Source organism: Coffea eugenioides, chromosome 3 (genome assembly GCF_003713205.1).
Source record: "Coffea eugenioides isolate CCC68of chromosome 3, Ceug_1.0, whole genome shotgun sequence".
NCBI classification, from domain to species: domain Eukaryota; kingdom Viridiplantae; phylum Streptophyta; class Magnoliopsida; order Gentianales; family Rubiaceae; genus Coffea; species Coffea eugenioides.
This window is the reverse complement of record NC_040037.1, coordinates 38235732-38261642: the sequence shown is the minus strand read 5'-3', so window position 1 is coordinate 38261642 and position 25911 is coordinate 38235732. Positions and strand designations below refer to the sequence as shown.

Below are 25911 nucleotides of genomic sequence, written 5' to 3'. Positions count from 1 at the left end.
AGATAATGGATGAAATCGGCAAGTTTCCTTCAATGGAAAGTTTTTAACATTGGCACCTAAACACTTATTTCGAGTTTTGAAATTTTAAAAAAAGTATGGACACCCACAGACGGGGAATTTTCTCTCTCTAGGACAGAGAGAGAATTGCTCTCATAGTGAGAGACAACTAATACGTTCTTCTTCAAATGAGTTTGCAGAACCAAAAATCTGTTTTTGGAAACTATATTCTTATATGGCCTGACGATAAAAGACCATATAGGAAGACTAGTATAGATTTAGTCTCTTTAGAAATTGTTTGACCATCTCTCTCCAAAGTTGCATAGAAGAAACCCTCAACCCAAATCTGTTTCGTATGGAGATAGATAAGGAGAATCTTGAGATTAAGTCTCCCCTGAAGTCTGCAAAATAACACAAAGTTCTGAAGAGAGTCTAGTGAACTAATTTTGTTATCAAAACCTTAATCTCAAGAGAGTCTAGTGAAATTCTCAAAAACCTCAGGGGAGGTTTCTGAAATTATCCCAATGATAAATGTTTTCTTACATTTTATTAAATGCACACAATGAATCAAATTAATAATACTATGTATATAAATAATGAGGAAGTCTTTTTATAATGGACAAACACAAATTTTTCTTCCATATCTTATTGGATAAAAAATAAAAAAATTCTGTGATAAATCTAATATACAGAAAAACCCATCGTAGTTTCAAAATATACAACACGATACCCTATGTTTTGAAAAAAAATTGTAAAGGTGACGGAATCCTTTAAACTTAATGGAAATGGACAAAATAACCAAAATACCCTGATATAATTAAGCAAAAGACAACTCAAAAAAATTATTTGTTTTATTCCCTAAATAGAGAGAATTAAAGATTAAGGGGTAAAACAGATATATTTGTTAAAAATTAGGTATAAATTTTTTTTTTTAGGTTCCAATAAGTCATTTCTGTTAAGTTTAATAGATTCCGTCACCTTTATAATTTAGTTCAAAACATGAGGTGTCGTGTTATACGTTTTGAAATCACGGGAGATTTTATTGTTTTTTACTCTATCCTATTACTAAACTATAGAAAAATCTGATATATAATTTTAGTGAATTATTAATTTATAATATAAATAAAATTAAAGAGCTATGTAAGGTTTTCAAAACAAAAAATATTATCTTATTATTTTATCAAAATTATTAATTTAGCTCATTAGTCTAAATCAAGATCGAAAAAATTTGTTATTTAATAGATGTTATTAATTTGTCGAGTACAAATTTAGAGAAGTTTTACTGTAACGTCGTTAGTTAATTTCATCAAAACACGTGTAATTTTCACAAAAACACACATAAGAACATAGTGTCATATTATTAGGAATACCGCCTCAACCACTAATCCACTTTAGAAATATCGAGAGGTACAATCCGAATTGCTGGAATTCATAAAAAATACCGACCCATAATCTGCATGCTTCGTTTGCCACTGAGCTGCGCTGCACGCATGGCTCCATCTAATGGCTTCTTAGGCACAAAGCAGCACAAGTTATGAAGTTTATAAGAAGCTTTAAATAAAAACCGCAGCACGCCCAGCTGGCTTTAACAACAGGGTTCCCTGTGACACGGATTGCACTCAGCCGCGCGCATGACCGTGCCTGTGCCCACGCGCCCGTGCCCATGCCCATCCTCACGCACACCCGCGCATGACCGTACCTAGTCGCATGCGGCCGTGCCCAGTCGGCCAAGCATTCATTCCGTATTATAACCGCACATTGTGTGTTAAAGCTAACTAGCAAAGCGTTCATAGCTTGAATCTTGAACGTACGCTAGTGCCGTACGAGGTGTTAGCTTGTTGGAAAACAAGCAGCCCGTGACACTTGGCAATCTATTCTAATTTTTTGACAAATAGTGAGACCATTGCACGTTGCACAAAACATGAAACTACTGATCTATATTCCTTGTGCATTATGCTACATTACAGACAAGCCCCTTCAACCCCATAGCAAATAACTATCTACCAAGGGAAACAACGCAAAACTATCATCTAAATCAAAACATAATGCAAGAATAGGCGAAAAGAAAAGACTAATGTGTGAACTAAGGGAGCACATAACTAAACAATTACAATTGATATACAAAGATGCACACTTTTGAACGGAAGAAACAAGAATTCGAAGTGTACATCAGAGTTCCGAAAGAATTGCAGGGATATAGTGAGACAATTCTGCAGTAAGTGACTGAAACCCATTGACAAGCTGCGTGTGGAAGTCCTGGTCTTCCTCTCCAATCAATCTAAAATGCACCCGAATAGCTCGCTTGCAGACAGCCATAAATTCCAGGAGGGCAGCAATTAGTTGCTGTAATTCCTGTGAGCGCAGCCTTGTTGCAGGCTCACCAGAAAGGAAAGCTGTACATACACTCAGAACTCCGCTGTTCACCTGTAAATGCATTAATCTTTTGAGTTTAATAATGCCCCCAACTTAGAAGATCTTATTAGACCACAAGCAAATAATACAATTAAGGCAAGCATTCTTCCAGAAAGAAAATAATGCCAGGAAGCATCTGAAGCCAAGCATGTCAGAAAATTTTGAAAAGATTACAGTTAATCACAAAACAGAAGAGACCGATGAATCATTTAAAGTGTGGCCAAACTCACTTGAACAGCCACAGAGCCTTGAAGTATCCTTTGTAAACTCTGAAGCCTTGGAAGTTGATCGCCTTCAGAGCTGCGAGGTTCTTCAAGTTCATTACGTAATGCAGCAGTTCGAGTTTCAATCATTCCTATTGCATTCTCAACTGGGGAAAACTCCAGTGACTCTGACTTAGTAACCACAAGCCTATTAACTAAGGCAGGGAAGGAGCCCTCAGTCTGCAAAACAGTACGGCGCTTCCACTGGTCTTCCAATCCACCTTGGGTCTTCCCATTTTTAGTAAAAGGAGTGTCAAACAAAAAACGGTCAAAGACACGGGCACGTATGCTTCCCGTAGAAAGAGAAAATATTCTTTCCCTTCTGCTTCCGAGATCCTCATCTTCCATGACCGGATCAACAGCAGTAATCTGAAGGTAGCAAACACTAGGCTCCAACTCATCAGCTTTAACTTGTCGAGAATCCGGAATGACATGCAACGTGGTTCCACCCATTCTTGACTCGTATATATGACTAAGTTTCTCCATTATATCACCCAGCCGGACATCACGGGGTTCTCTGTAAACATACTCTTTTCTATCTAGCCTCCCAAATTTTTCACCATAGAATCCCACCCTATAGTATGTGGCATCTGTGAATGGTATAGGACTAGATTCTTGCTCAAGGATGGATTCATAGATATTGGTTAACATGGTATGGCATTTTGCTAGCTGTCCATATGACCTTCTACTTTTGTACACTGGAATCACAAGTTCTAAAATGCTTGCACAGAAATGGTAGAGCTCAGCTTGTGAGAAAAGCTTGTTTGCAAGCTGTAGATATTTTACGGCGGAGTCAACTGTAAGTTTCGAGGCACCATAGCCTTCTACCTCTGCTGCTGAGGCCTCAGAAGTTATCTCACTGCTGACCATTGGGCATATTTTGCGCAAGGCGTTGACATGTTCATTGCTCCAGACACCATCGTTCCTGCTCACGAGGGCCTAGAAATAGTTGTGAATGTTATACTAGCACCAAAACTTGGTATATTGATAGTTAGTTCCTAAATAGTGAAAACCAATCACGCTAAAAATAAGGTCCAAAATATATAATTTTTCCACAGTGGGTGCCAGCTCTTTCTCCGTTTCCTTTTTTGTTTAATTTTTTATTTACTTTTATTTTATTGCAGGTAGTTATGTCAATATATGCCACAGCATAACACCGTTTATGTTCAGTGAAGTTAAAAGGTCTGCTGGTAGCTTTGGCAAATCAAAGTGGAGGGTAGCATAGTATACCTTATTATTTTAGAGCTCAGTGGTCCTAAATAAGTTGGATAGAACTCATTGGTCCATAAAACTCCAACGTTGGACTAATAATTCCAAAGAAAAAGCATGTCTAAGGATCTTTCTTCATTTCTTTAATTTACAAACTATTTGTTTATGCATCTCAATTTCCCAAAATTGCAAGATCACTAATTATTTATTTTTGGGTGCAAAATGTTGTACCTGCACTGCCTAAACCTACATGGAAAGGTTTCAGAATTCAATCATCAGATGGAAAGTAAGTCAAATGCTGAATAAATGGAGGTCTGAAAACTCCTGGGTCCTACAGAAACACTAAATGTAGCTTTCGTAAATTATATACTTAAATTAGCTCTAATCAGATAATGTAAACCGGCAGATTAAGCAACAAAACAGTTAGAGGAAGCTGCTTGTGTTTTCTCCAAGATAGACAGAAGGAGAAAAAACCTGCATTACTACACCAGCAACCGCAACAGCACACTGCGCAGCTTCAGCCCAAGACTGCATCTCCTGATGCGCGTCACACAAATGCAGTAACCACATTATATGAAGATCTGGAACAGGAGCAAAGGCCAATGCAAGTTTGTAAAAGCCCTCTGCTGCTGCATATCGATCCACAGTCATAACAGATGCCTAAAAGATTTTTTGGTTAATACCATATATTAATAAAAATCGATCATGCATATTATATGTGGTAGGATTGATCATAATATCAAATATACCAGAAGCGCATGTTCCAAGCTAGCATCAAGAGCCAAAAGAAGACTGTCAGCAAGATATTTGACCTCAGTCCAGGACCAATGGTTCTCTGATGAATTTTGAGGAACAGAGACAAGTGAATTATCTGGAAGACCACAATCATTTAACAAGTTAGGACTCTTAGATTCATCTGCCATTTCCGTCAACGATATTCTAAGACGGCGAGCTTCACCACTTTCTTCAAGTGTTCCATCAGATTTCATCTGAGTCACTTGAACTTCAGACATCAATTCAGAAAGAGTAATAGTTAGCATGACCCTTAGCCTAGCTGTTTGCGTGAAGTAGGAGAAAGAGCTCTGCAACATGAAAAAGCTGAACTTTACTCGACATGTCAAGAAGCATATTTACTGCTGGAGCCATATAACCATCCTAAGTAAATCAGTAACTATACCCGGACAAGTATTTGTAGGCCAATAACAGCTCTTTTCCTGATATTGTCATTCCGAAAAACTGCAAGACGAAGAAGATGAAAAGCAACTTGCTTCAAGAATCGATCATTTTCCCTTGCCATTAGTGTTGCTCCATGGAGTTCAAAGACACTATTGAACACAGGGAAGAGAGCTTTCCAGAATTCCAGGGGTTGATTACGTGAGAAGACATTCATAAATATAGAAGTCAGGCAGTCAAGTTTCGCATAATCAGTTGCGATGCTGTGGGATGCAGCAGTTCTTGAAAATTTCTCAGCTATTTCCAGAACTTGAAGACTGACGGCTGCACTAAGGTTTTCTTCCCAAAGTTCCTAAAATTATGCATTTCTGTCAAGCTAGCAAATAGGAAATCCAACCGCACAACAGTATTACTAAGAGATATTATACCAGTTTTTGTCTTAGGATTGGGTGCAAAGATTCCCTCAGCGCTTGAGTAGAGGCACCAATCCTGGAAGACTGTGCCTGAGCAAGAGCTTCCCGCAAAGAATATGGCTGACTGGGTGAACTAAGCTGGGAATTGACTCTTTGCCACAAGTACCCATTTTCAGGTGTTCCCTGAGGCTGGATTAATAGAGATTCCTAAATCTTCAACCATTTACTGGCACAGACGGAAACGACAAAGAAGCAGAAGTCTTTTTTTTTTGGAGGGGGGGGGGGAGGGGATGCTAAAGCTCAGATAAAACGTACTCTCACTTCGTGTCGTGCTGCCTCAGATAGATAGTGATTAATTGCTGGTGAAAGTCTTTCAGAATATTTTGGAGATGCAGGTTTTTCCTGTCCGGGACTGCGAGAACTATTGCTGATTAACATGCTATCAGCAGGTCTTCTGTGCTGCAAAATTTTTCTGGCCAATATTAGTAAACGAGAAATCAATTTCATTACCAACATTGTACACAAGAAAGTTATCTCAACCGACTAAGCAGACTAGGAAGAGGTGCTCTTGGTTGGACTGACAGCTTTAGACCATCCTCCGATGAGGAGGCAGCAAGAATAATCTGACCTCTTATAGCATATCAAACTCCATCATGTTAATTCTGTTGTCCTCAAATTCCTTGAGTTTGTCTGGATAGGAGGTTATTTGAAATAATTACTGTAGCACTTTTTGTGATGTGATGTATGTGAGATAAAAAGGTGATTGGAAATTGTGTTTATGATGTAAGTAGAAAAAAATTTGAATTTTTTTTTGCAAATCTTCCTATCCAAACAAACTCCTTATTACCAATACTCGTATCATAGTGTACAAACTAAACAAGCACAATTCATTGTGAACATTGTTAAAGAATTGTTATCACCACACATTAGATGACTAATTGAGTGTACCAGTATTAACAATTATGCTCTATTAAGAAAAGAGTAGGGCTAAAAAACGTCACGCTAAACACATACTAGAATTGAGCAAAATTATGAAGAAATAAACAACTGCACAAATTCATATTCTAACCTCAAAATGAACTAGGCCCTCCTCCAAAAGTTTGAAAAATAATCTAGTCCGAGCAATGCTTTGTTGCCATGCCTTCACAAGAGAGGCATCATCCAAATTGCGTATTATTTCCAAAATAATTATCAATACTTCACGCTTTTCTATTGCACTCAAATTGTAGAAGACAGGCATTTCATCTAAGATCTGCACAGACAAAACTTTCAAAATGAGATGGATAGCAGTTTGTTGACTTCCAAATTTCATTCAGCAAATTAAAATATTTACCATGACACCTGCAATATTATTTAAACAAGGGAAAGCAAGCTACTTAAACCTAACACATTAGAAAAGAAGGCTTCGAGTAAGAAGTCTTGAGATTGAGGGATGCATAGATATGCCTTCCAGGGCCTAAAACAGATCATAATGGCAGACAAAAAAAGTCAACTAATGACATCGAAGTCCTAGAAAAGAACTAGAGTAACACTATAATCCAGAACTTGTATACACTTAAAGCTACTGAAGCTACGATTTTAAAATCTATCCTACCTTTGAAAATTGAATCAGATAAAATCTTTGAGAAGTAGAAAGGGGAAAGGGCTAAGTAGTGCTTAAAGAATAAGCCTCCCATAGCAAGCTAGAGAAGGAAAGCAAAACAGCTTATCCAATGAGTAGCTCCATTCTAGTACTTTACACTTCGAGCTTATGAAGCCGTAGACACATAAACTGTTGGTCTGAAGCTTCTCTTTAGGACAGCATGGTTAACAAATACAGAGTTTGGGCACAGAGGAAAGAGATAAACTTCCATTTGACAGATTATTCGCCAAAATTGTTAAAGGAAGTATATGAAGTACTATATTATGAAAAACTGTAAAAATATGGTTTAAACACATAAACAGAGGGTTTCTATAGGGGGGTGGAAAGATACAGAAGAAATGTTGAACTCAGCAGCCCCTTTACACAGGATTCTAAGGTCAATAAAACTGGTAAAAGATGGAATATCAGATATTCTGATCACAGATTCACAACAAAGCTTTGTAACCAATAATGAGGGACAATTTATAAATTATTAGGAAACATTGAGGTGGGCCCATGATCAAAATACTCAATGGGCCATCGAAAGAAAATGAACACAAAGAGGTGTTCCAAATGGCCAGTAAATGGAAACGTGGTATAGCAATGTTAATTTATTAATGTTGACACTTACCAATACGTTTTGCAATGCAATTCATACTTCTTTGCAATTTCCACATTAACACAACATGCATTTGACTTCATATCAATTAGAAATTTAGAAGCAGAAAATGGAATCATAGTGCTGACACCTGAACCCAAGCACATCTCCATGAACCAATCTAAAATTATCAGTTTTTGAACTGTAACCAATCTGTTAAGATTAGTTAACCACATTGCACTTTTATTGGTAAAGGGGCTGGACTTCAAAAAATACGCATCCATCAACTGTCTTATGCAAACATTAAGCCCATAATAACTATGGGATGATAACAAAATGACCTAGCCAAACAGATTATATCAACAATTGCATCACACATTACAAATCACATACAACCACAAAGAAACAAGAAAAAAAATTTTAACCAGGTCAAATAAAAGTAACATATTAAGAGCAATACGTTTATCATGTTAAGCTCTACAGCGTCATCCTTAGTTCAACAGTTAACTGCATTTTCTTAAATTGTTAGAGCTGGAGCTAACCCATCGGTGCAATCACCATACATTTTTTAGTTGTTTCAGTTTGTTTTTGCAGTTTTCTGTTTACTTATTGTTTCTTTTTCCTGTAATGCTTCCTTGGCTTAAATGAGGATCTTGAACAGGACAAGACCATGAGGCTAATACTAGAAAGAGTTAAATTGTGCAATATAACAGGTCTATGAGATAACATTTCTAAGCACCATTAAAGCCAACTTACCTGGCCAACAAGAGGAAAGTATAACTGGGCAATGTAGAGCTTATCTTCAGTCTTTTGGTAACGCACGTCAAATTCATGCTTGCAAAGTAGGACCACCAGAATTCTAGCTGCCTACAAGTGCACCAAAAAAAAGGATCTAGTTGTCAATGTGCAGGCCTACCGCTCGTGCATCTCAACTGAAATATGTCAACTATTGAATATCACAAAATAAATATCCAGGCAAGCAACAGGACTATACTCACCTTTGCCCGCATAGACAGATCATCATGGTCCCACGTTAGGAAAATTTCTTGTATTAGGACAGAAGAAAGGTAATTCCTGTTATAAGAAGATCAAGCTATCATTAGAATGAGGTCTGATGCAGTCAAACATGATGGCAAAGACAGAAAATTTGGGAGACAGAGGTGAGGGAAGTGGGCCACACAGGTCATGGAGACCAGACAAATGAATGGCCTATGCTCATTTTTGCCAATATGACATACTAATTCGTCAAACATGAATTTTATTTGCCACTTGAAAAGAAAAACTATCCTCTTGTCCTGTCCTGCTTGAAGTATCTGCTATGTCAAAAGAAACATTTATGATTACAATTCTCTGAAGTCAATTATTGCCAGATTAGTTCCTTCCATCCCTTCTATTGTCTTTATCTCCAAATCTAAAGCTGAAAGTTGTATAGATGAATCAGATTGAACTCAAATTCTCTGAAGTGATTTTCCAGCTTGAACTCAGTTCAATTGTTTAACGTCCATGCCAAGCTGAAAGTACAGAACCCTAATACTATATGGAAGCTAAAGATAGTTTTATACTCTACCAAACCTCAGAGGAGTTCAAAGTAAATACACTATTACAAGAATGAAGGTTCATATATAGAAGTTCCAAACAAGAAGAAAGATAGACCACTGTCGAACTTTTACCTATCTGAAGGATCTCGCCCAGGCATCTCCACGAAAAGATCATGGTCACATATAATTTGTAGAAAAGTAAGCTTGCAGTCATGCAGCACAGCTTGACAAACCCCAGAAAATTTGTCCAGGTACAAAGATACCTATGTAACATGAAAGAGACAATAACTTCAATTAATGCAGCACCAGATTGTTGAGAAACGGAAACTCTAGAAGATTAATATAAAATTGCTAGATGAGCACTGCAGCACATAAGTACAACAAACTTTAACAAGGGAACACATCTGAAGAAAATCAACTTGTCACAGTCAAAGCAGTTAAAGAAGGAAGGTTCAAACCTTCCAGTCTTATCAGCAATGTAAAAGAAGCACAACATTAGAAATTAATTTCTCAACTAACATACTATAATTAATTTTTCAACTACAACAGGATTCTGAAAAGTGATTGAACATTAGAAATTGCACGAAGTTCACACGAACTAATCTCATGCTATGTCCGATAAAATGATGGACAGAATCCTTGCACTGCTATAGGCAGCATTTTACTTCTTTAAATATGCAAAATACACTAAATATCAAGTCCCCAGAGGCCAAAAGGGCACAAATTTGTGACATAGTGCGCTTTAAAACATTTGAATTAGGACCAAAGTTCACAAATAAACTGCTCGAACTTTTTCTTCTGAACTGGTATTAATTGAGTACCAAAATTCCATCTTTTAATGGGGAAGGACTCTGCTTGAAACTGATAATACACTGCAGAAGATTAAGAATGTTCAAACATCACAAAGCCATCCTAGCAACCACCCAAAGATCTGTAACTTTGCCCAATGTTGAAACTCATTCATTACTCCTTAAGATGGCATCAGAATACTGTCAAGTATCATTTTTCCTCCTCTTTCTCGGTAACAACACCACCCAACAGTACGCACATTCAAATGTCCACCCAACAGTATGCACATTCAAATGTTTCCATGAAGAAGAAAAAAAACTAAATTTGAAAGAAATATAAATAGGTAGTGAACTAACCAATTCAAAAACTTGTCGTGGCTCTATGATAGACAAGAGGTCGTAACAAAAGAAAGCCAAACTGCTGTTTAAATATTTGGCCAACCCTAAACCCTTCTTGCAACGCTCATGAACTTCCGTAATAAGGCAGTCATATAGTTGCATTATACACCTGAAAACACCTTCTTTCAATTGCATTGGTGGGACATCCTCACCTGAAGAGAAGAACAAGGAAAATGGAGTTCATTAAAAAAGAAAGAAGAAAGAATGAAATAAAGAAAATGGGGGCAGATATTAATAGTAGATTAGTTGATTCAAGATGGTAACAATCTCCAAAAGCTTTGCTAGCCAAATCAAAGTTACAACATATCCTTTGGCACACAAATATATGAAATGTGTATGATTGAGAGAAGAAGAAACATATTATGATTTCGGATCATTAAAGGCGGACCGTAAATCTGTGGCATTGATATGATCTTGCCTACATAGAAGTACCAGGTTAATGATGCACAAAAATTACAAGTACCATCTTGACAATTGTGATTGGTGAGCATGTAATCTTACATCTCGTTAAGATCTTTCTTAGAACAAATAGGGGGTTTCCATTTGCTAATTCTGGGTTGCACATTCCCCTAAATATAAAATTCTGGATATTTTGAGGAAAACATCTTATGCATGCTTCCATGTATCAAACAAAAGTAAGAATTTTAGCTTGCCTGGAGCTATCCCTCAAGTATTACAAGAGTAAAGGTCTTCATTGTAAGTTATTCAATCTTTATGTCAAATAGCACACGTTTAAAGATGCAAACATACCTGAGGGAAGATTGTGATAGTACAGTCGCGTCTGCTCCAATGCCATTGATTTCACTATCAGTTCAAGGAAAAACCAAGCCATTGCCAAAACATCATCATAAACCGGCCCTACACGGTAGCCTTTCGCCTATACAAATAGTTAATGGGTAAGAAAAAATTGGCAGTTTAGTTGTGCAGCCCAGTCACACAGAAAAAATGGCCTCTGGCCTGTTTTTGAAACTATAAACTTGTGGAATCCAACAAATTTGTTATAATGATATGTTTTTTGCACTCTTTGGCCATGGCCTGTTGGTATTCAACCACCATAAAATTGATTTTTTTTTTTTTAAAAACTGCATTATAAACCTCAGGCCATTGAATGCCTATTGTCAGGGGCTAGGTCCAATAAGCAGCAGGAAGCAAAGTATGTACCTTACTGCGAGCCAGGCTTCCCCAGACTGTAGATAAACCAGGGTATACTGGCGGCTGACGACCACCAAAATCATCAAAGGCAAAATCAACATAGTTCACTAGATAAACATTTCTTTCGGCTTCATCTACTGATTCTTGCTGCACCCTAAATACTCCATGAGAAGAAAAGGAGGAATTAAAAAGCTGTTGACCAAAATGACTTTAAGTAAAACCTATAAATTATTCACTTGTAAATATACGACCAATGAAATTTCAAATATAGCCCCAACAATGTTCTTAAAAAACACCATTCATATGCGTGACAGAAAAGTATACCTCGTCAAAATGTTAACCATAGCTCTGAAGGCAGCAACCTGGATATATGGGGAGCATAGAAAATAGAAAACATCAGAATGAAGACACATAAACCCAAAACCCAACTAAAACTGTTGAGTAAGAAAAAGAACAATGATGACAGTAAAGAACCAACAAGTATATAAATAGAGACATTTATAGAGATGGATTGTATGGAAACGTTCAAAAATAAGGGTGAACCTGGAGAGTTTCTCCACCATTGCCTATAAGATGGAGGAGCATATTTAGTATAGGATGGAGAAACTGAAGCAAGGCAGTAGAATCCACATTCTTCAAACTGTTGATAGCCTGCATGAATACTCAAAAAAAGCTTGAAATCTCATCATCTGATTTGACATGTTCATTTTCTAAACATTTTCTAATCAGCTGTTAAGCTGATAAAGAAGAACATAATTTAGCAAGTGTCAAGATTCTAAAAGATCAGTTTCCCTTGATATACACTTATTTAAGCAGTAAGGATTGCAATACAGAGGTGTTGTAACTTGTACAAGAAGTGAGAACTCGCAAATTTATCCTGCTATTAAATTTGGATTACTTTTCCTCTGGGAATGGCCCAGCAGATCTCATGAATTCAATAACGTGATATGCTATATATACAATATGCATAATAAGATTCGGAAATCTAAGTTACCATATTCACTGGGTCTCCCTTTCTGATTCTTCCATAGTAATATTCTTCTATAGAATATAAATGAATGGAACTTGAATTAACTAACATTTTTTCCCTTTTTGACTGTGTGGGTAAATATTTGCCTTGGTCCTCCGAAGTATCAAGTGAAGTTACTGCAAAATTGCTTAGACTAACTTGACTGGACTTAGCGAACTCTGCACCCACTAAAACACTTTTGATGTACTTCACACAGCAAAGGCTTCAGGAATAAGCAGAGAAATCGTGCCACACAAAAACTCTACATGCCATTGAGGTAAACAATTCATTACCAGTTGTAAAAAAGCCAGCACATGGCTATAAATATCTTGCATTTCCATAGCAACACATTGCTCTTTGACAACATTAAAATGACCTTTCTTAACAACAATGTACTCAATCACACAGGACTCTTTATCACACAAGAGGTCTGCCAATACACGTCAAGATAGCAAAGGGCTTAGTAAGAACTTTAAATGGACCTTGGTCATCTTCAGAACCACCTACTCAAATTGTCCATATGAATTGGTTCAGAGCAAGGAATTCCTGGGACTTCTTACCTTTTGGGTGTAATTTAGAGGCTCAGCTCGCAATCATGTTCTAAGGTGCAAAAAGGTCATAACCAATAGTAGGTGTTGCATCTTTTCCTTCAGTTAAATTGCTCCCGAATAAAGTATAACTGTTCAATTGATTCCTTATGGATACCAGCAAGTCTGCTTTCCCCACTCTATTATACTCTGATTGCATTTGCACACATGGAACTCACAACTATCTTCTATTGAACATCTTGCAGAACCAGCTACCATTTGAGCATGACAATACAAGGCATAAAAGAATAAGGTAGGTGTGTTCACTTTTCTAAGAGAACATAATAAATTAGAACAATCAGAATACCTAGCCAACTCTATAATTGAAGAAACAACTTATCTTTGAGCACATCATAAGCCAAAATGGATTCACAAATTTTCTTTCACTTTGAAGAAATATAGCGTGCCAGATCTAGATAGCTGGATTCAGTGCTACCTCATACAAATTTCTCTTTAGTAGCACGCATTTAAGTTTGTGTATGTTTAGTTTTTCTTTTTGTGGGAGGGAAAGGAAGGAGGATGAGGAGGAGGAGGAGAAGCAGGAGAAGTTTTGTCCGTAATATGACAAAGATCGCCAGTAATTTACAGAGTTGAATTTTAAGCATAAATAAGCAATGAAAATAATCACCTCAAGTAGCTCAGATCCCCAAGGTGGACTAGTTCGAAGAGTGTGTCTGTCATACTCAAGAAAAAAATCTCTAATTCGCTCACTAATGGGGTATAATGATGAACATAGTCGTAAGCGAAGCCTGAATACATTTTTCCCATCCTCCAAGTAATCCAGTCGCTCCTACAAAATATTCAAAGGAATGAGAATTAGAAATCAAATGGTGGTTAGCCATCAAATGGATTGATTATATATATGGAAGCGGCACACACTTATTTTCAAGACAAACATGCAGAGAGAAAGAGAAGCATTGATATGCTAGACAAGAGATCAAGATTACATAGGAGACAAATGAAGATTACCTTAACAGTATCCTGAAGGTAGTGTGGAACCAACTCTCTCATTATTGGCAAAGAAACCTCAGACCTGAACCTAATTTAATCCACAGGGACAATTAACATTTGACAAGCACAAGCACTTAAAGATTTTATATGGAAAAAAAAGAGCCCAACACATCATCTGACAAGATTTCACATGATAATATAAAGCATATCACAACAAAATACACCATTTATCAAAATGAGAACACTCCAAACCCGTAGACTGTTTAATTCAAGAGCCCCGTCTGCTTTCAAACATTCAACAACACCATTTCACAGATTATAGTGTTTTAAACCGGAAATGTGACATTCATGGATTCAAAGCTGAACAGGTGCTCAGGTTTCGGAAAGAAACTGGAGATAATCCCAACACATTTCAGCGGATCTCCAAGTACCGACAGGGTCCGACCTTTTTGGAAGAATTGCAAAAACCCCTACTCAATGATTCTAAAATTTCTGAATTGTTCTCACAAACAACAGAAAAAAAAACTGTCTTCTGTCGTTCATTACATGGGGCTCTCACTCTAAACTTACCCAAAAAAATCCAGGAAGTAACATGTTTCAGCAATCCAAGATTTTTAATCACCATATCAGTTATCACAAAACCACATATGTTTCCTTCGGTCTCTATCCATGTCCTAGCCTACAATTCTTAACATACCACAACAGACTATCACATAATTGAAACTGCACATTTTCACCAGCTACACATATAATTTGATTATTCTTCATGCAGCATTCAGACAGATACCATAGACTCCCAATTCCAGATCTTTACAGCTACATATCCACTGTTCATCCAAAGCCTTTCAAGCGGAGCGTAAAAGCCCCTTCCTTGCACCAATACCCCTAAACATCCATGGCTTTGTATTTTGTTTCTTGATGTATTTGAAAGACCAATTGGCATACCAGTAAGCATTCTTTTATCAAGCTTACAAACAGCAAAAGAAGTTCCCCACGAGAATGCACGGCCAAGGAAGCATTCCGATTGTGGAGAAAAAGGTAATCAAACCTTTTATTGCATCAAAGATATTTAGAGTAAGTCTGAAATCCAACCGGACATAGTAAATTCAACAAATTTTAAATGCCAACCCATAGACTGATGCATAAGGCAAATTCTCATGACAGTTTTATTGAGATGAAATCACTTCGTGCAGTGAGTTGGGAAACAAAAGTTGGCTTTTTATTTTGTTTCTTGATGTATTTGAAAGACCAATTGGCATACCAGTAAGCATTCTTTTATCAAGCTTACAAACAGCAAAAGAAGTTCCCCACGAGAATGCACGGCCAAGGAAGCATTCCGATTGTGGAGAAAAGGTAATCAAACCTTTTATTGCATCAAAGATATTTAGAGTAAGTCTGAAATCCAACCGGACATAGTAAATTCAACAAATTTTTAATGCCAACCCATAGACTGATGCGTAAGGCAAATTCTCATGACAGTTTTATTGAGATGAAATCACTTCGTGCAGTGAGTTGGGAAACAAAAGTTGGCTTTGTATTTTGTTTCTTGATGTATTTGAAAGACCAATTGGCATACCAGTAAGCATTCTTTTATCAAGCTTACAAACAGCAAAAGAAGTTCCCCATGAGAATGCATGGCCAAGGAAGCATTCCGATTGTGGAGAAAAAGGTAATCAAACCTTTTATTAACAAAAGTGGGAAACTTGGATTTACATTGACATTTTAATAAACAGTAGCTATCCATAAATAATAATTGCACTACAGAGAATTAAGGAAGCAAGAACCACAGGAAGCCTTGAAACCCCATTTGCTACCCTTTTGGCAGTAAAGTTCTGGGTTTAGTTCTAGGGTTCTTAAAGCTGAGTTAAATAGAAGCAAGGCCATCTGTTCATTCAAATGTGGTGTGTCGCTCATATTAGATCTCTCAACAGCAATAATTTTGTAGCGCAGATACAACTGTTTAATCAAAAACTAAAAGCTTGAGATAGAGTTAAAAAAAACCATCAATTTTCAAGATATGTGCTTCAGGACCATATTTTTATGATCAAATATATCTTGCAACATAAAAGGGGCTAAGTTGCATTTGCCTTGTTGTTATAGAATTTGTAGTGAAAGTCAGCATAAAAAAGGGCCAATGAACTTCATGAATTTGACAACAAATGGAAATGACTAACGAGAAATAAAACATACTGAGCATGAGTAGATAATGGAACTGAAGCATATCCAATTACGACCTGCCAAAGGGAAAACAAATTAAAGGACAAAAGATGCCATTATAAAACAGAATAAAAGAAGTTGCTGCAAATCAGCAGTCAAGCTTAATCAAACATATAAGAGGAAAAGAAGTCCTTAAAGAGCTAGACAAATGACTGTCTCACTGGCTTTGGCGCTTCCAGTTTCGTTTGAAGGTCAACATGAAAGAATGTGAACAATAGGTGATGCAGTGGTGTCCAAATGGCTGGCAGGGAAACTTTAATCTCATCATGGTAGCAAGCAACCCTAGCTGCAATCGCAACTTGAGTATGAGCCCATTTCTGAAGTGATGCAGCTGGTTCCCTTGGATGCGTTGCCTGGAGAATAGAAAACTGCATTCAAACTCAGATTTGGTCTATTATTGAAAAGTGCTCGCTATGGCACCCCAACCTACCTCCAATGGTGGTTTGCGAATATCAACATCATCTTTTCTCAGCTCAACCCGTATAAACAGATTCCTTTTCCGACTCATGCTAACATTCAAAGGGTACACATAAAGACAATGGAAGAGCTGCAAGAAAGGCTCATTTCTTGTTGTTGTACGGAAGTCAAAAGCTTGGAACTGCAAAAAATGTGATCAAATTTCCAGTTGATATCTGATCGATGTACAAACAAAAATTAACAACTAAACCATTTAATGGTATACAAATATGAGATGAAAAGACTGAACGAATATTTTGCACACTAACTTTGTTGGCTAAAACAATACTTGGCAGAAGAAATATAATAGACAGAACCTTTTTGGCATAGGACTTTATATAATCATATAAGTAGATTACGGGGGAAATACTGTATAACATACATCGTCGGCAGCAAATTCCAAGTTACTTTGAGCAATTGATCCATTTCGAGCCATCTCTTTCCCCTGAAAGGATATTGATTTAGAGCTGGCATAGTGAGGTCCATAAGAACCATTGCTGGGGCATCTAGTTATACTGGGATCACTCAACCGGTCCACGTGTTCAACGGACCCATAGATGGTATGCCCACTTTCCAAAGTGTTTTCCCAATCAACAGAGCTGGCTTGGAGCTTTTCAATTTCCAATCTTAAGACACCCTTGACAGGTTTATGAACCTTCCGCTTTGGATCCTAGCATACGGAGATTGAGTTGAATGACAAGCATAAAACATTATATAGAAGTTTTAGTTCCAAAGAAAAACAGATGTTGAGATTATGTGATTTTAGACAAAAATCAATTGTTCAGGCCCACATGAAGCAGAAATAAAAAAAAAGGTTATTCTACAGAAATCATTCATGATTAAGCATGTTATATTATTTATACCAAATATGTCTTAGGAGATTAATTTCCACATAAAAGACAAGAAGTAGTGTCCATGCTGATCATATCATAGTAACTGCTGAATATGTAGTAAGAGGTTCAGTTTGGGGAGCAACAAATAGTAGAAAATGAGAAAAGTAGTACCAACTTTACCAAAGCCAGAACCAGAAGCGACCTTATCTTATAGCTGCCATATTGTATACTTAAGGTGAAAACTAGCATATAATTATTTAACTGGACTGTTAGCTGATATTATTTCAAGATTAACAACAGTCTGAACCCAGAAAGTGGAAGATGGTAATACCTAAGACAAGAGAGATCTTTACAATACCTGGAGTGAGTCCTCAGTATAGCCTTCTTTAACTTTATTCAAATTGGAAACTTCAACCACCACGGCACTTGAATAGTTAAGCTTCCCTTCCGAAGTAATCTTTGCGATTGGCTCCATAACGTGATCTTGAGAACCTGAACCTGACATGCTAGGAGTCAAGGGGCTGCCTGGTGAAGCAGAACCCCCAGATGGTGCAGTAATATTGCTATCAAAGAGTGGAATGATGGCCCAAGCAAAAGACTCTCTGTAAGGCATGATCCGGGACCACACTTGCAGCTTCTGTTTCTCTCTTTCAGTCAAGTGCACCTAATCAAATACAAGTTACTACTAGTGCAGCCAGAAATGTAATCCAGTACATTGTTAAAAGCCAAAACCAACTCAACAAAAAAAATAAAATAAAATTTTATCTTTTACATTAGAAATAAATCGAACTCAAGCTGGTGTAAACAAGAGTCCAGCTCTTCCTTAAGGCAAGCATTGTAAACCATGTTTTACTGCATTCATTTTATTTAGTTAACTTGTAGATGTATAAAATCTTATCAAGAATCAGGCAACAAATTGGGAATATTTTCCTCCTGCAGGTAGGGAATCTAACACATTAACCACCTTCTATGATACATTGGGTGGATGATACCCAAGATCAAACAGAAGTAGATAGACAGATCAAACCCTGTAGCAAAGAGGCAATTCCATGGCTTACAAGCTCTCACATTAACCATACTAATGGAACAAGGTAGATTTTAAGAAACATAACACTTTACTCCTACAATAAAATGCACAAAGAAAAACTCAAAGGTGAGTGGATTATAATCACTCTTGGATTCAGTCTTTAAATCAGATAGTTTTGCGATTTAGTGACATCAATTGACTCCTTCATTTGGAAGTTCATATACATCTAGCTCTTACTGGTTCTTTGCGTGAATAAACAGAAGGAGTCACCCCGTTTTCTTCTGTTGCAGGTTTCTCTAATTGAATCAGCAGACAAACTGATGCTGATGGAGCATCTAGATGGAAAATACCGCGCTGTTCAGAAGAACTGCTGGCCTGGTGACAGTTGAAATAGGTGATGAATATATCACGTAGAAACCTCAGAGGACAGAATAAGTTGGAGAGAGAGAGAGAGAGAGAGAGAGGGAAGAAAAGCAACTAAATTCCTAAAACATAGTCCATTCGAAGTTCGATGGATAAAGAACCGTAGCTTACATCTTGCATTTCTGGAGGTGACAGTTGAAAACTGAAATCCTCTGACAGTTTTTCTCTTCTCTCCCTATTATATAAAGAAATGGTGCCATAAAACGGCTCTACAAGAAAACTTCTGAATCTCAGATGTGGAACTTCTGGAAGCTAAAAGCTCAATAAAATGAAGAAAACTAAATGAAATCCTACTAATAATAGATTAACAGTTTGGACAAATTCAAACTCACCAACAAGTCCAGCTTGAAATGATAATGATAGAACTTTCACAGCGATCTTTAGTCCACTATAACCATGTAAAAATACATGAACATCAGACACATGTTCAAAAACTAAGTGCAACTTTGTTTATGGTAAGAGCGAGTGACACACAGACAGATTTTGACACAACAGTAAAAACCTGGCATATTGAGGCAAGTGTGTTTCTGGATTTCTTTGACCAAATATCATAGATCGCTCATTCTCCCAGTCAAAAACGGGTTCATAAGCTGGTAGGGGGGATTCACCGAAATGCTGCAAAAGTAACATTTCCATAACCAAATAATGAACTAGCATATGCACACACAAAGACAAATAAATGAATCCTATAACAGCAAAACCTTCAGTAGTCGCAAATTCGATGACTCCGGGATACTAGATCCTGAAAGTTGAATCCCAGACGTACTAGGAAGTTCTTCATCAGCTGAATCTTCAGTCTTACTTTGCCTAGCATTAGCCAGATGCATTTCTGCAGACATTTCAGAATAATATCAGCAGCAATGTTGAACAGCACATTTTTCTACCCAAAAAATAATGGTATGTCTGTCAAAGTTGTAGGTACAGTAAACATAACTTGCTCCCACAGTGAGAGTCATTACTGATTAAAATCTTTTCAAAATGGTAATTTAGTTCACCAATCTTCTATACAGGTACTACTGAACTCCAGAAACATAGCATCTCATACAACCTGTTGATGAAGTTAGCTACAATTTAGCACCACCAAACATTTTAAATCAGCTATTGTATGCCATAATACTACTTCCAGCTTTCTGTGAGATGCTTGAAAACAAAAGAAAATCTTTTCATGCAAGGAGCATTCTAACAAATTATTCCCTTTTTGTGCTAAAATTTATTTCAGCTATCATCTTCATCCAACATACTAATGCTTCGGATGTTGCTCTTCTGCTACAAAGGAACCTCTCAAAAAAGTGTTCTTGTGAACATAATGTAGTTTCCCAGTAAGATCCTTATAAGTAGGAATTGGACTATATGAATATCTCCCCTTTGGCTAGAAGTATAAAAATATAATCGAAGAATTTTTTCTACATCCTTTTAGAGACAATAGCTGTTCTTTTGTTGTAAAGGAACTTGTCAAAAAGCTACTTTTGTGGGCATAACACAATGCCCTCGAAAAATCCTTATAAACTTGAATTATCATATATCTCCCTTTTGCCTAGGAGAACGAAAAATAATCCATGAGTTTGTCTCCAGCCTAAAAGCTGATAGTTGCTTCCTGTCCCTAAGAAAACAATAGAAATCAAGGCTTATTCTTTGCCCGACCACGGTGCTATTTTGATATATAAAAAATGAGCTGAAAGTAATTGATGATTAAGAATATTGTGAATCCTATGACCAAGTACCTAGAGATTACTCCAAAAGGACAAGGTCGGATGTTAATGACCCAACATGAGCTGGGGCAATATGAGACTACCAAGGGTGCTGTGGGGATGGGAGCAGAATTTGCAAAGATGAATTACCAAAATGAAAAGTTCCCTAAATCTCTGAGAAGCTACTGCAGATATTACTTGGACATCTATGTTCTTTACATGTACATCAAGTTTCAAGTTGGCTGCACAAAGAATCCTATATTACACAGGTATGTTTTTTATTCCGTATTGGAAGTTATGGTGTTCATTTGGTTGCTATAGTCACAGCAATTTGGATGGAGCAAAAGTAGTCTAACTGATTTATTTTCTTTTATTCTGTCAAATATATTAATGGTCCAGTTAATGGTTATTGCCCTAAACAAACTCCAAACTTGATTCCATTGTGTTACTTGAAGTCCTTGGTCATATTATTCCGACCATGTCATCCAGAGACCACCCACCAAAGAGCAAGAAAAGATTCCAACAGGGAGAAGTAAATGATATGAAAAAACAGTATTTTCTTAAATGTATTCCGGGATAATTTGGATTAGTTGTTGTCTGTCTATAGTTTATAAAGTGGGTGACTGACCCCCCCCCCCCCGCGGGGCGCACGCGCATGCAATGGTTTAACGGCATGCCCTTTCCAACTTTATCAGAAGGATCTCCATCTTAACTAACTTAGGTGTAGGGGGAAAAGATAATTCATGGTAAGTACATTAAACAAATCTGTTCATCGTTTAAGCAACAAGTCACCAAAATGCTAAATGTTGAACTTGATCAAAACCTATGGTCGCAAGAACCCCTCAAGATTCAACCACATTTTCCCCAACATAGTAAGCTCATCATGCACGCCATCTATCATATCATATCAGATTTTATTTTATTTTATTTTTCTCACATCGCCTCTTCAATGGTAATTAGTATTTCCGGGAAAGTGGGAATGACAAGAGTTGTGTGAGGGGAGGGCAAGGCAATACCTGTTTCAATATCTGTATCGGGTCCTTCGAATATTTGGTTGTGGAATTGAATGGGGCCGATACTTTCATAGTGCCCGTACTTGTTATCATCTTTCACCCAGTCAGTTCGATAGCACTGAACAAGTTCATTTAAATGTGGCCACTGTTCCAAGTTTTCGTCAAGCTGATGAAAAGGGGAGGGAATTAAAGGTATGAAAAAGAATACTAAAATAAATTCTAAGAAACCCAGAAAAAATGAAGAAGCACCAAAAAAAAAAAAAGAAGTCTTACAAGGGGGTCTAACTTCAAAGAGGCAGCATAGGATTGGCGGGGAATCCTTCGGAAGCGGTGGCCATTGGATGCAGAACTCTCCATAATTTTACTGAAAAAAAAAACATAAAAAAGGAGTCAATTAAGTGGGCCTAAAAGATCAGTGACGGAAGCATCTGGAAATGTGGATCCAAAGGAAGAAAGAAAGAGAATGAAGTGAGAATGGGGGAACGAGAAAGAGTGGTAGGGGTCACTCAAAGCTGTTGTACCGTGCGTATTACTCGTAGAGAATGAGACTGAGACTGAGGAGGTGGGTTGAAAGGGAAAGGTAGTCATTGCATTGCATTTCAACTCTTGGGGGAGAGGGAGGGCTATGGAGAAAGCACATTTCCAATTTGATTAAATAAGCGGATGCTTCCTTTCACATTTTTGCAGCACAACAAGCGAAACAAAGAGAAAGAAAGAGGGATCGGGCACCTGATGTTAATGTAGAAGACGCAGTGCTCCTCCAGGGAAAGAAGTCCGGCAGCTACTGCTCGCCCAGATCCGTGTCAATATTAATTAATATCCATAAGCATTTTGCTTTTACTTGCAATTCTTCTGCCACCTACCTCGTTAAGTTTTATTACTTACTACTTCTAGTGATTAGGGCTTCTTCGGAGTTCTTCTTCTTCTTCTTCTTCTGCTACTAGTTTGGAAAGTATAAAGCACAGTTAAGTAGTGCGATTTTGCCGGGCAGGGTGGGGTTGAGGTGGGGGAACCAGTTTTATCGCGTCGGCGTTGGCGGGGTTGGGACTGGGGTCCTTTCAGCGTCCCATTTCTTTACTCAGGGAAGAGGAGTTAGGGTGCTCCTCACTCTACTCCATTACGATTTGAGTTGAGAAATGAGAGTCAACAACAGCGGCAGCAGTTAAAAAAAGGTCAAACTCCTTCAACTTCATTTCTGACGGAAAACAAACATTACGTTGAAAGTAGGGATAATTTCAGAAACCTCCCCTGAGGTTTCTGACACTTTCACTGACATCCCCTGAGGTTCTCAAAATTTCACTTACCTCCCTTGCTTTTGATTTTGTGGTAACAATCCAGTCCAAATCAGATTAAAATATTATTTTCATGTGTGAGAAGGTATTTTTATTCCATAGCTACCCTTTGCAGAAGTTGTATTAGTAGAAGATTCAAAGAAGAATAAATGATTTGGACTAATTAGTAAAGTTGAGGGGGGGTAAGTGCAATACAAAAAATTGCATGCACCAGATGTGCCATGCAACAGTTATTTGGCAGATTTTGCAACGGCTAGCTGCAAATTGCAACGGCCAGAAGGTTTGCTGTTTCAGTAGCAATAGCATATAAAACAAAGCAACTTAACTACCTCTGAGGTTTCAAGCTATTAACATTCTTTGCTACTAATTTGGAGTGATAACAAGTGCATTTGCTGTGCTACAATTAGAGCTCTGAGTAAAAAGTTTTAACTGCAACCATGGCCTCTTCAAGCCATAGGGGAGAATCATGGAATTCACCTACATCTTTCTCCATTAAAAACAGGTTTTGCCGCTGTAATCGCAAAGCAACCGTAATGATATCAGAGAGTGAAAGGAATCCAGACAAGTTGTATTTCTATTGAGAAATTTCCAACTTTGTGATGAATTTTAAAAAAATTCTACAAAAGGGGTGATTTTGGGTTTAATTTCCGTCAGGGGGGTCTTCGCATTTGTGAATTTCACAAATGCGAGCTTACAAGAGCTCGCATTCGTGGAATGCGAGCTCTGGTTATTGAGCTCGCATTCCACGAATGCGAGCTCTTCTCAATTTTTTTTTTCCTTTTTTAAGAGCTAGGGAATTATTTCTAGGAAGCAAATGCGAGCTCTTATCTTTTTTATTTTGGTATTTTTTGAGAGGTAGGGAATTATTTGCAGAAAGCTTCTAATTTTTGTTTTAAAAAATGTTGCAAATATTTAAAATTTTGCAAATAGCTCGCATTTGTTAAATTTGACCTGCAAAAATTGTATTTAACTTTTTTGTTAGATTTCGCATTTATAAGTATGACTTGTAGAAAATTAGATTCAAATTTAGATGTATTAGGGTTTTAAAAATATTATATAAGTGATAAAAATTTTATAAATTGTAAAAATAAAATCAAACTGCTTGGATAATTAAATGTTATATTTGCATAAGAAATAATACAATAATCATAATAATGATAATACAATAATATTGGTGTAATAAAACTGCCATTAATTTAAATATTTACTTATAATGCCCAAAGAGCCTAATTACCAATTTTTTCTTCTCGCGCTCAAATATAACATTAACCCGCATGCGAGCTAACCTTGAAATAGAAAAAACACAGAATCCCGCTTGCGGGTTTCAGGAGTATTCGGATATTCTCATATGCACCTATGCAAATCGAACCAACCGGATATCTTATCCGTATCCCATTTTTTTAAATAAAAATCTTATAAATTTGAAAAATAAAATCAAATTTAGATGTATTAGGGTTTTAAAAATATTATATAAGTGATAAAAATTTTATAAATTGTAAAAATAAAATCAAATTTAAATAATTAAATGTTATATTTGCATAAGAAATAATACAATAATCATAATAATGATAATACAATAATATTGGTGTAATAAAACTGCCATTAATTTAAATATTTACTTATAATGCCCAAAGAGCCTAATTACCAATTTTTTCTTCTCGCGCTCAAATATAACATTAACCCGCATGCGAGCTAACCTTGAAATAGAAAAAACACATAATCCCGCTTGCGGGTTTCAACGTTATTCTGCGCTTCGTGTGTTTGCTTTTGTTTTGCTTTTGTCTTTTTTTTTCGAAATGGAGGGTTGGCGGTGGAGCTTAGTACGAGAGCTCACTGAACTCTAATAGGTTTCTAATTAGGTTTCTAATAAAGACTTCGTTCGATATGTGATATTTCAGCCGAACTTCGAATCCATGGCACTTATTACGCGCTTAAGCCACCTGTCCACATTAGCAATCAAATGGCTTGATATCAAGAATTCCACAAAGGTAAATTACCTAATAACCTTGCAAAATAGGCTATCCATCTTCCTTGAGTTCATATAAAAACATTATCCTAAATACCAAAAAGGACAAGCTTGAATTCCCAATCCCACCTGTGTACATAAATTGTTCTTATTTGATTGAACTTCTTGTCTTGTAACAAATGACTCCACAGACATTTTCTTGCAAAGTACGTAATTTGAAGTCAGGCGTGTAATCTTGCATGACAAGAATAGGTACGTAAAGAATAAGAAAATTCATTATGTAACTTAAACATAAACGGTAGTAATTAACCCCAACTACTTGGGATATATCTGTAATTTTGGCCCTGATGACGTCAGAAAAGGGGCCCAATTTTTTATCAAGGGAGGTAAGTGAAATTTTGAGAACCTCAGGGGATGTCAGTGAAAGTGTCAGAAACCTCAGGGGAGGTTTCTGAAATTATCCCTTGAAAGTAAGCAATTCATGCTTCATCACCAGCTGACATTTGGCTAACTGAATTAAGGAAAACAAAAAATCATAAGGGGTTGGTTTGTAATTATATAAAACTTTAGCGGTCAAATAATAAATAATCAAAATATAACGGGTCAATTTGTAAGTTTACTAAAGTTTGCAGGTTTAATTGTAAATTAGCTAAAATTTAGGGCTCACTTTGCAATCACATAAAAGTAGAGGTACAAATCATAATTTACGAGAAGATTAGGCGCCACTTGTAATTTCACAAAAATATTTTGGGTCAAATTATAATTTAGCAAAAATAGAGGGCCAATGTGTAATTTAAAAAGCATAGGGTCCAATTATAATTTAGCAAAACATGAAAGATGAAAATCAATCTTTTCGAAATATAGGGGCAAAATCAAATTTGCTTTT

General features: G+C 36.9%; 1 protein-coding gene across 1 annotated transcript; it reads right to left on the bottom strand.

The window, feature by feature from the left end:
* Window positions 1-1900: 1900 nt before the first annotated feature.
* LOC113764818 (guanine nucleotide exchange factor SPIKE 1) lies at window positions 1901-22833 on the bottom strand. The gene is made up of 31 exons (XM_027308824.1): window positions 22497-22833; window positions 22041-22131; window positions 21771-21933; window positions 19768-19895; window positions 19569-19681; window positions 19399-19454; window positions 19178-19275; window positions 18881-19018; window positions 17975-18280; window positions 17166-17453; window positions 16758-16925; window positions 16489-16680; window positions 16301-16344; window positions 14129-14198; window positions 13788-13949; window positions 12107-12214; window positions 11888-11925; window positions 11573-11717; window positions 11162-11288; window positions 10370-10563; window positions 9357-9487; window positions 8685-8760; window positions 8443-8553; window positions 6537-6719; window positions 5783-5926; window positions 5483-5656; window positions 5059-5406; window positions 4631-4963; window positions 4356-4541; window positions 2640-3611; window positions 1901-2421 (listed from the first exon to the last, which is right to left on the bottom strand). Exons 2-31 carry the CDS (start codon window positions 22122-22124, stop codon window positions 2167-2169), a joined length of 5535 nt encoding a protein of 1844 aa, XP_027164625.1. The 5' UTR covers window positions 22125-22131; window positions 22497-22833; the 3' UTR covers window positions 1901-2166.
* Window positions 22834-25911: the final 3078 nt, after the last annotated feature.

Excerpts from the sequence above, each read along its gene's own strand:
- LOC113764818 (XM_027308824.1), bottom strand. The coding sequence starts at position 22,124 with ATGGAGAGTTCTGCATCCAATGGCCACCGCTTCCGAAGGATTCCCCGC. Across the intron at positions 14,199-16,300 it reads CCATTATCTACTCATGCTCA|GTTCAGGTCTGAGGTTTCTT; the intron begins GTATGTTTTATT and ends GGATTAAATTAG. Across the intron at positions 11,718-11,887 it reads ATGGTTAACATTTTGACGAG|GGTGCAGCAAGAATCAGTAG; the intron begins GTATACTTTTCT and ends TGGAGTATTTAG.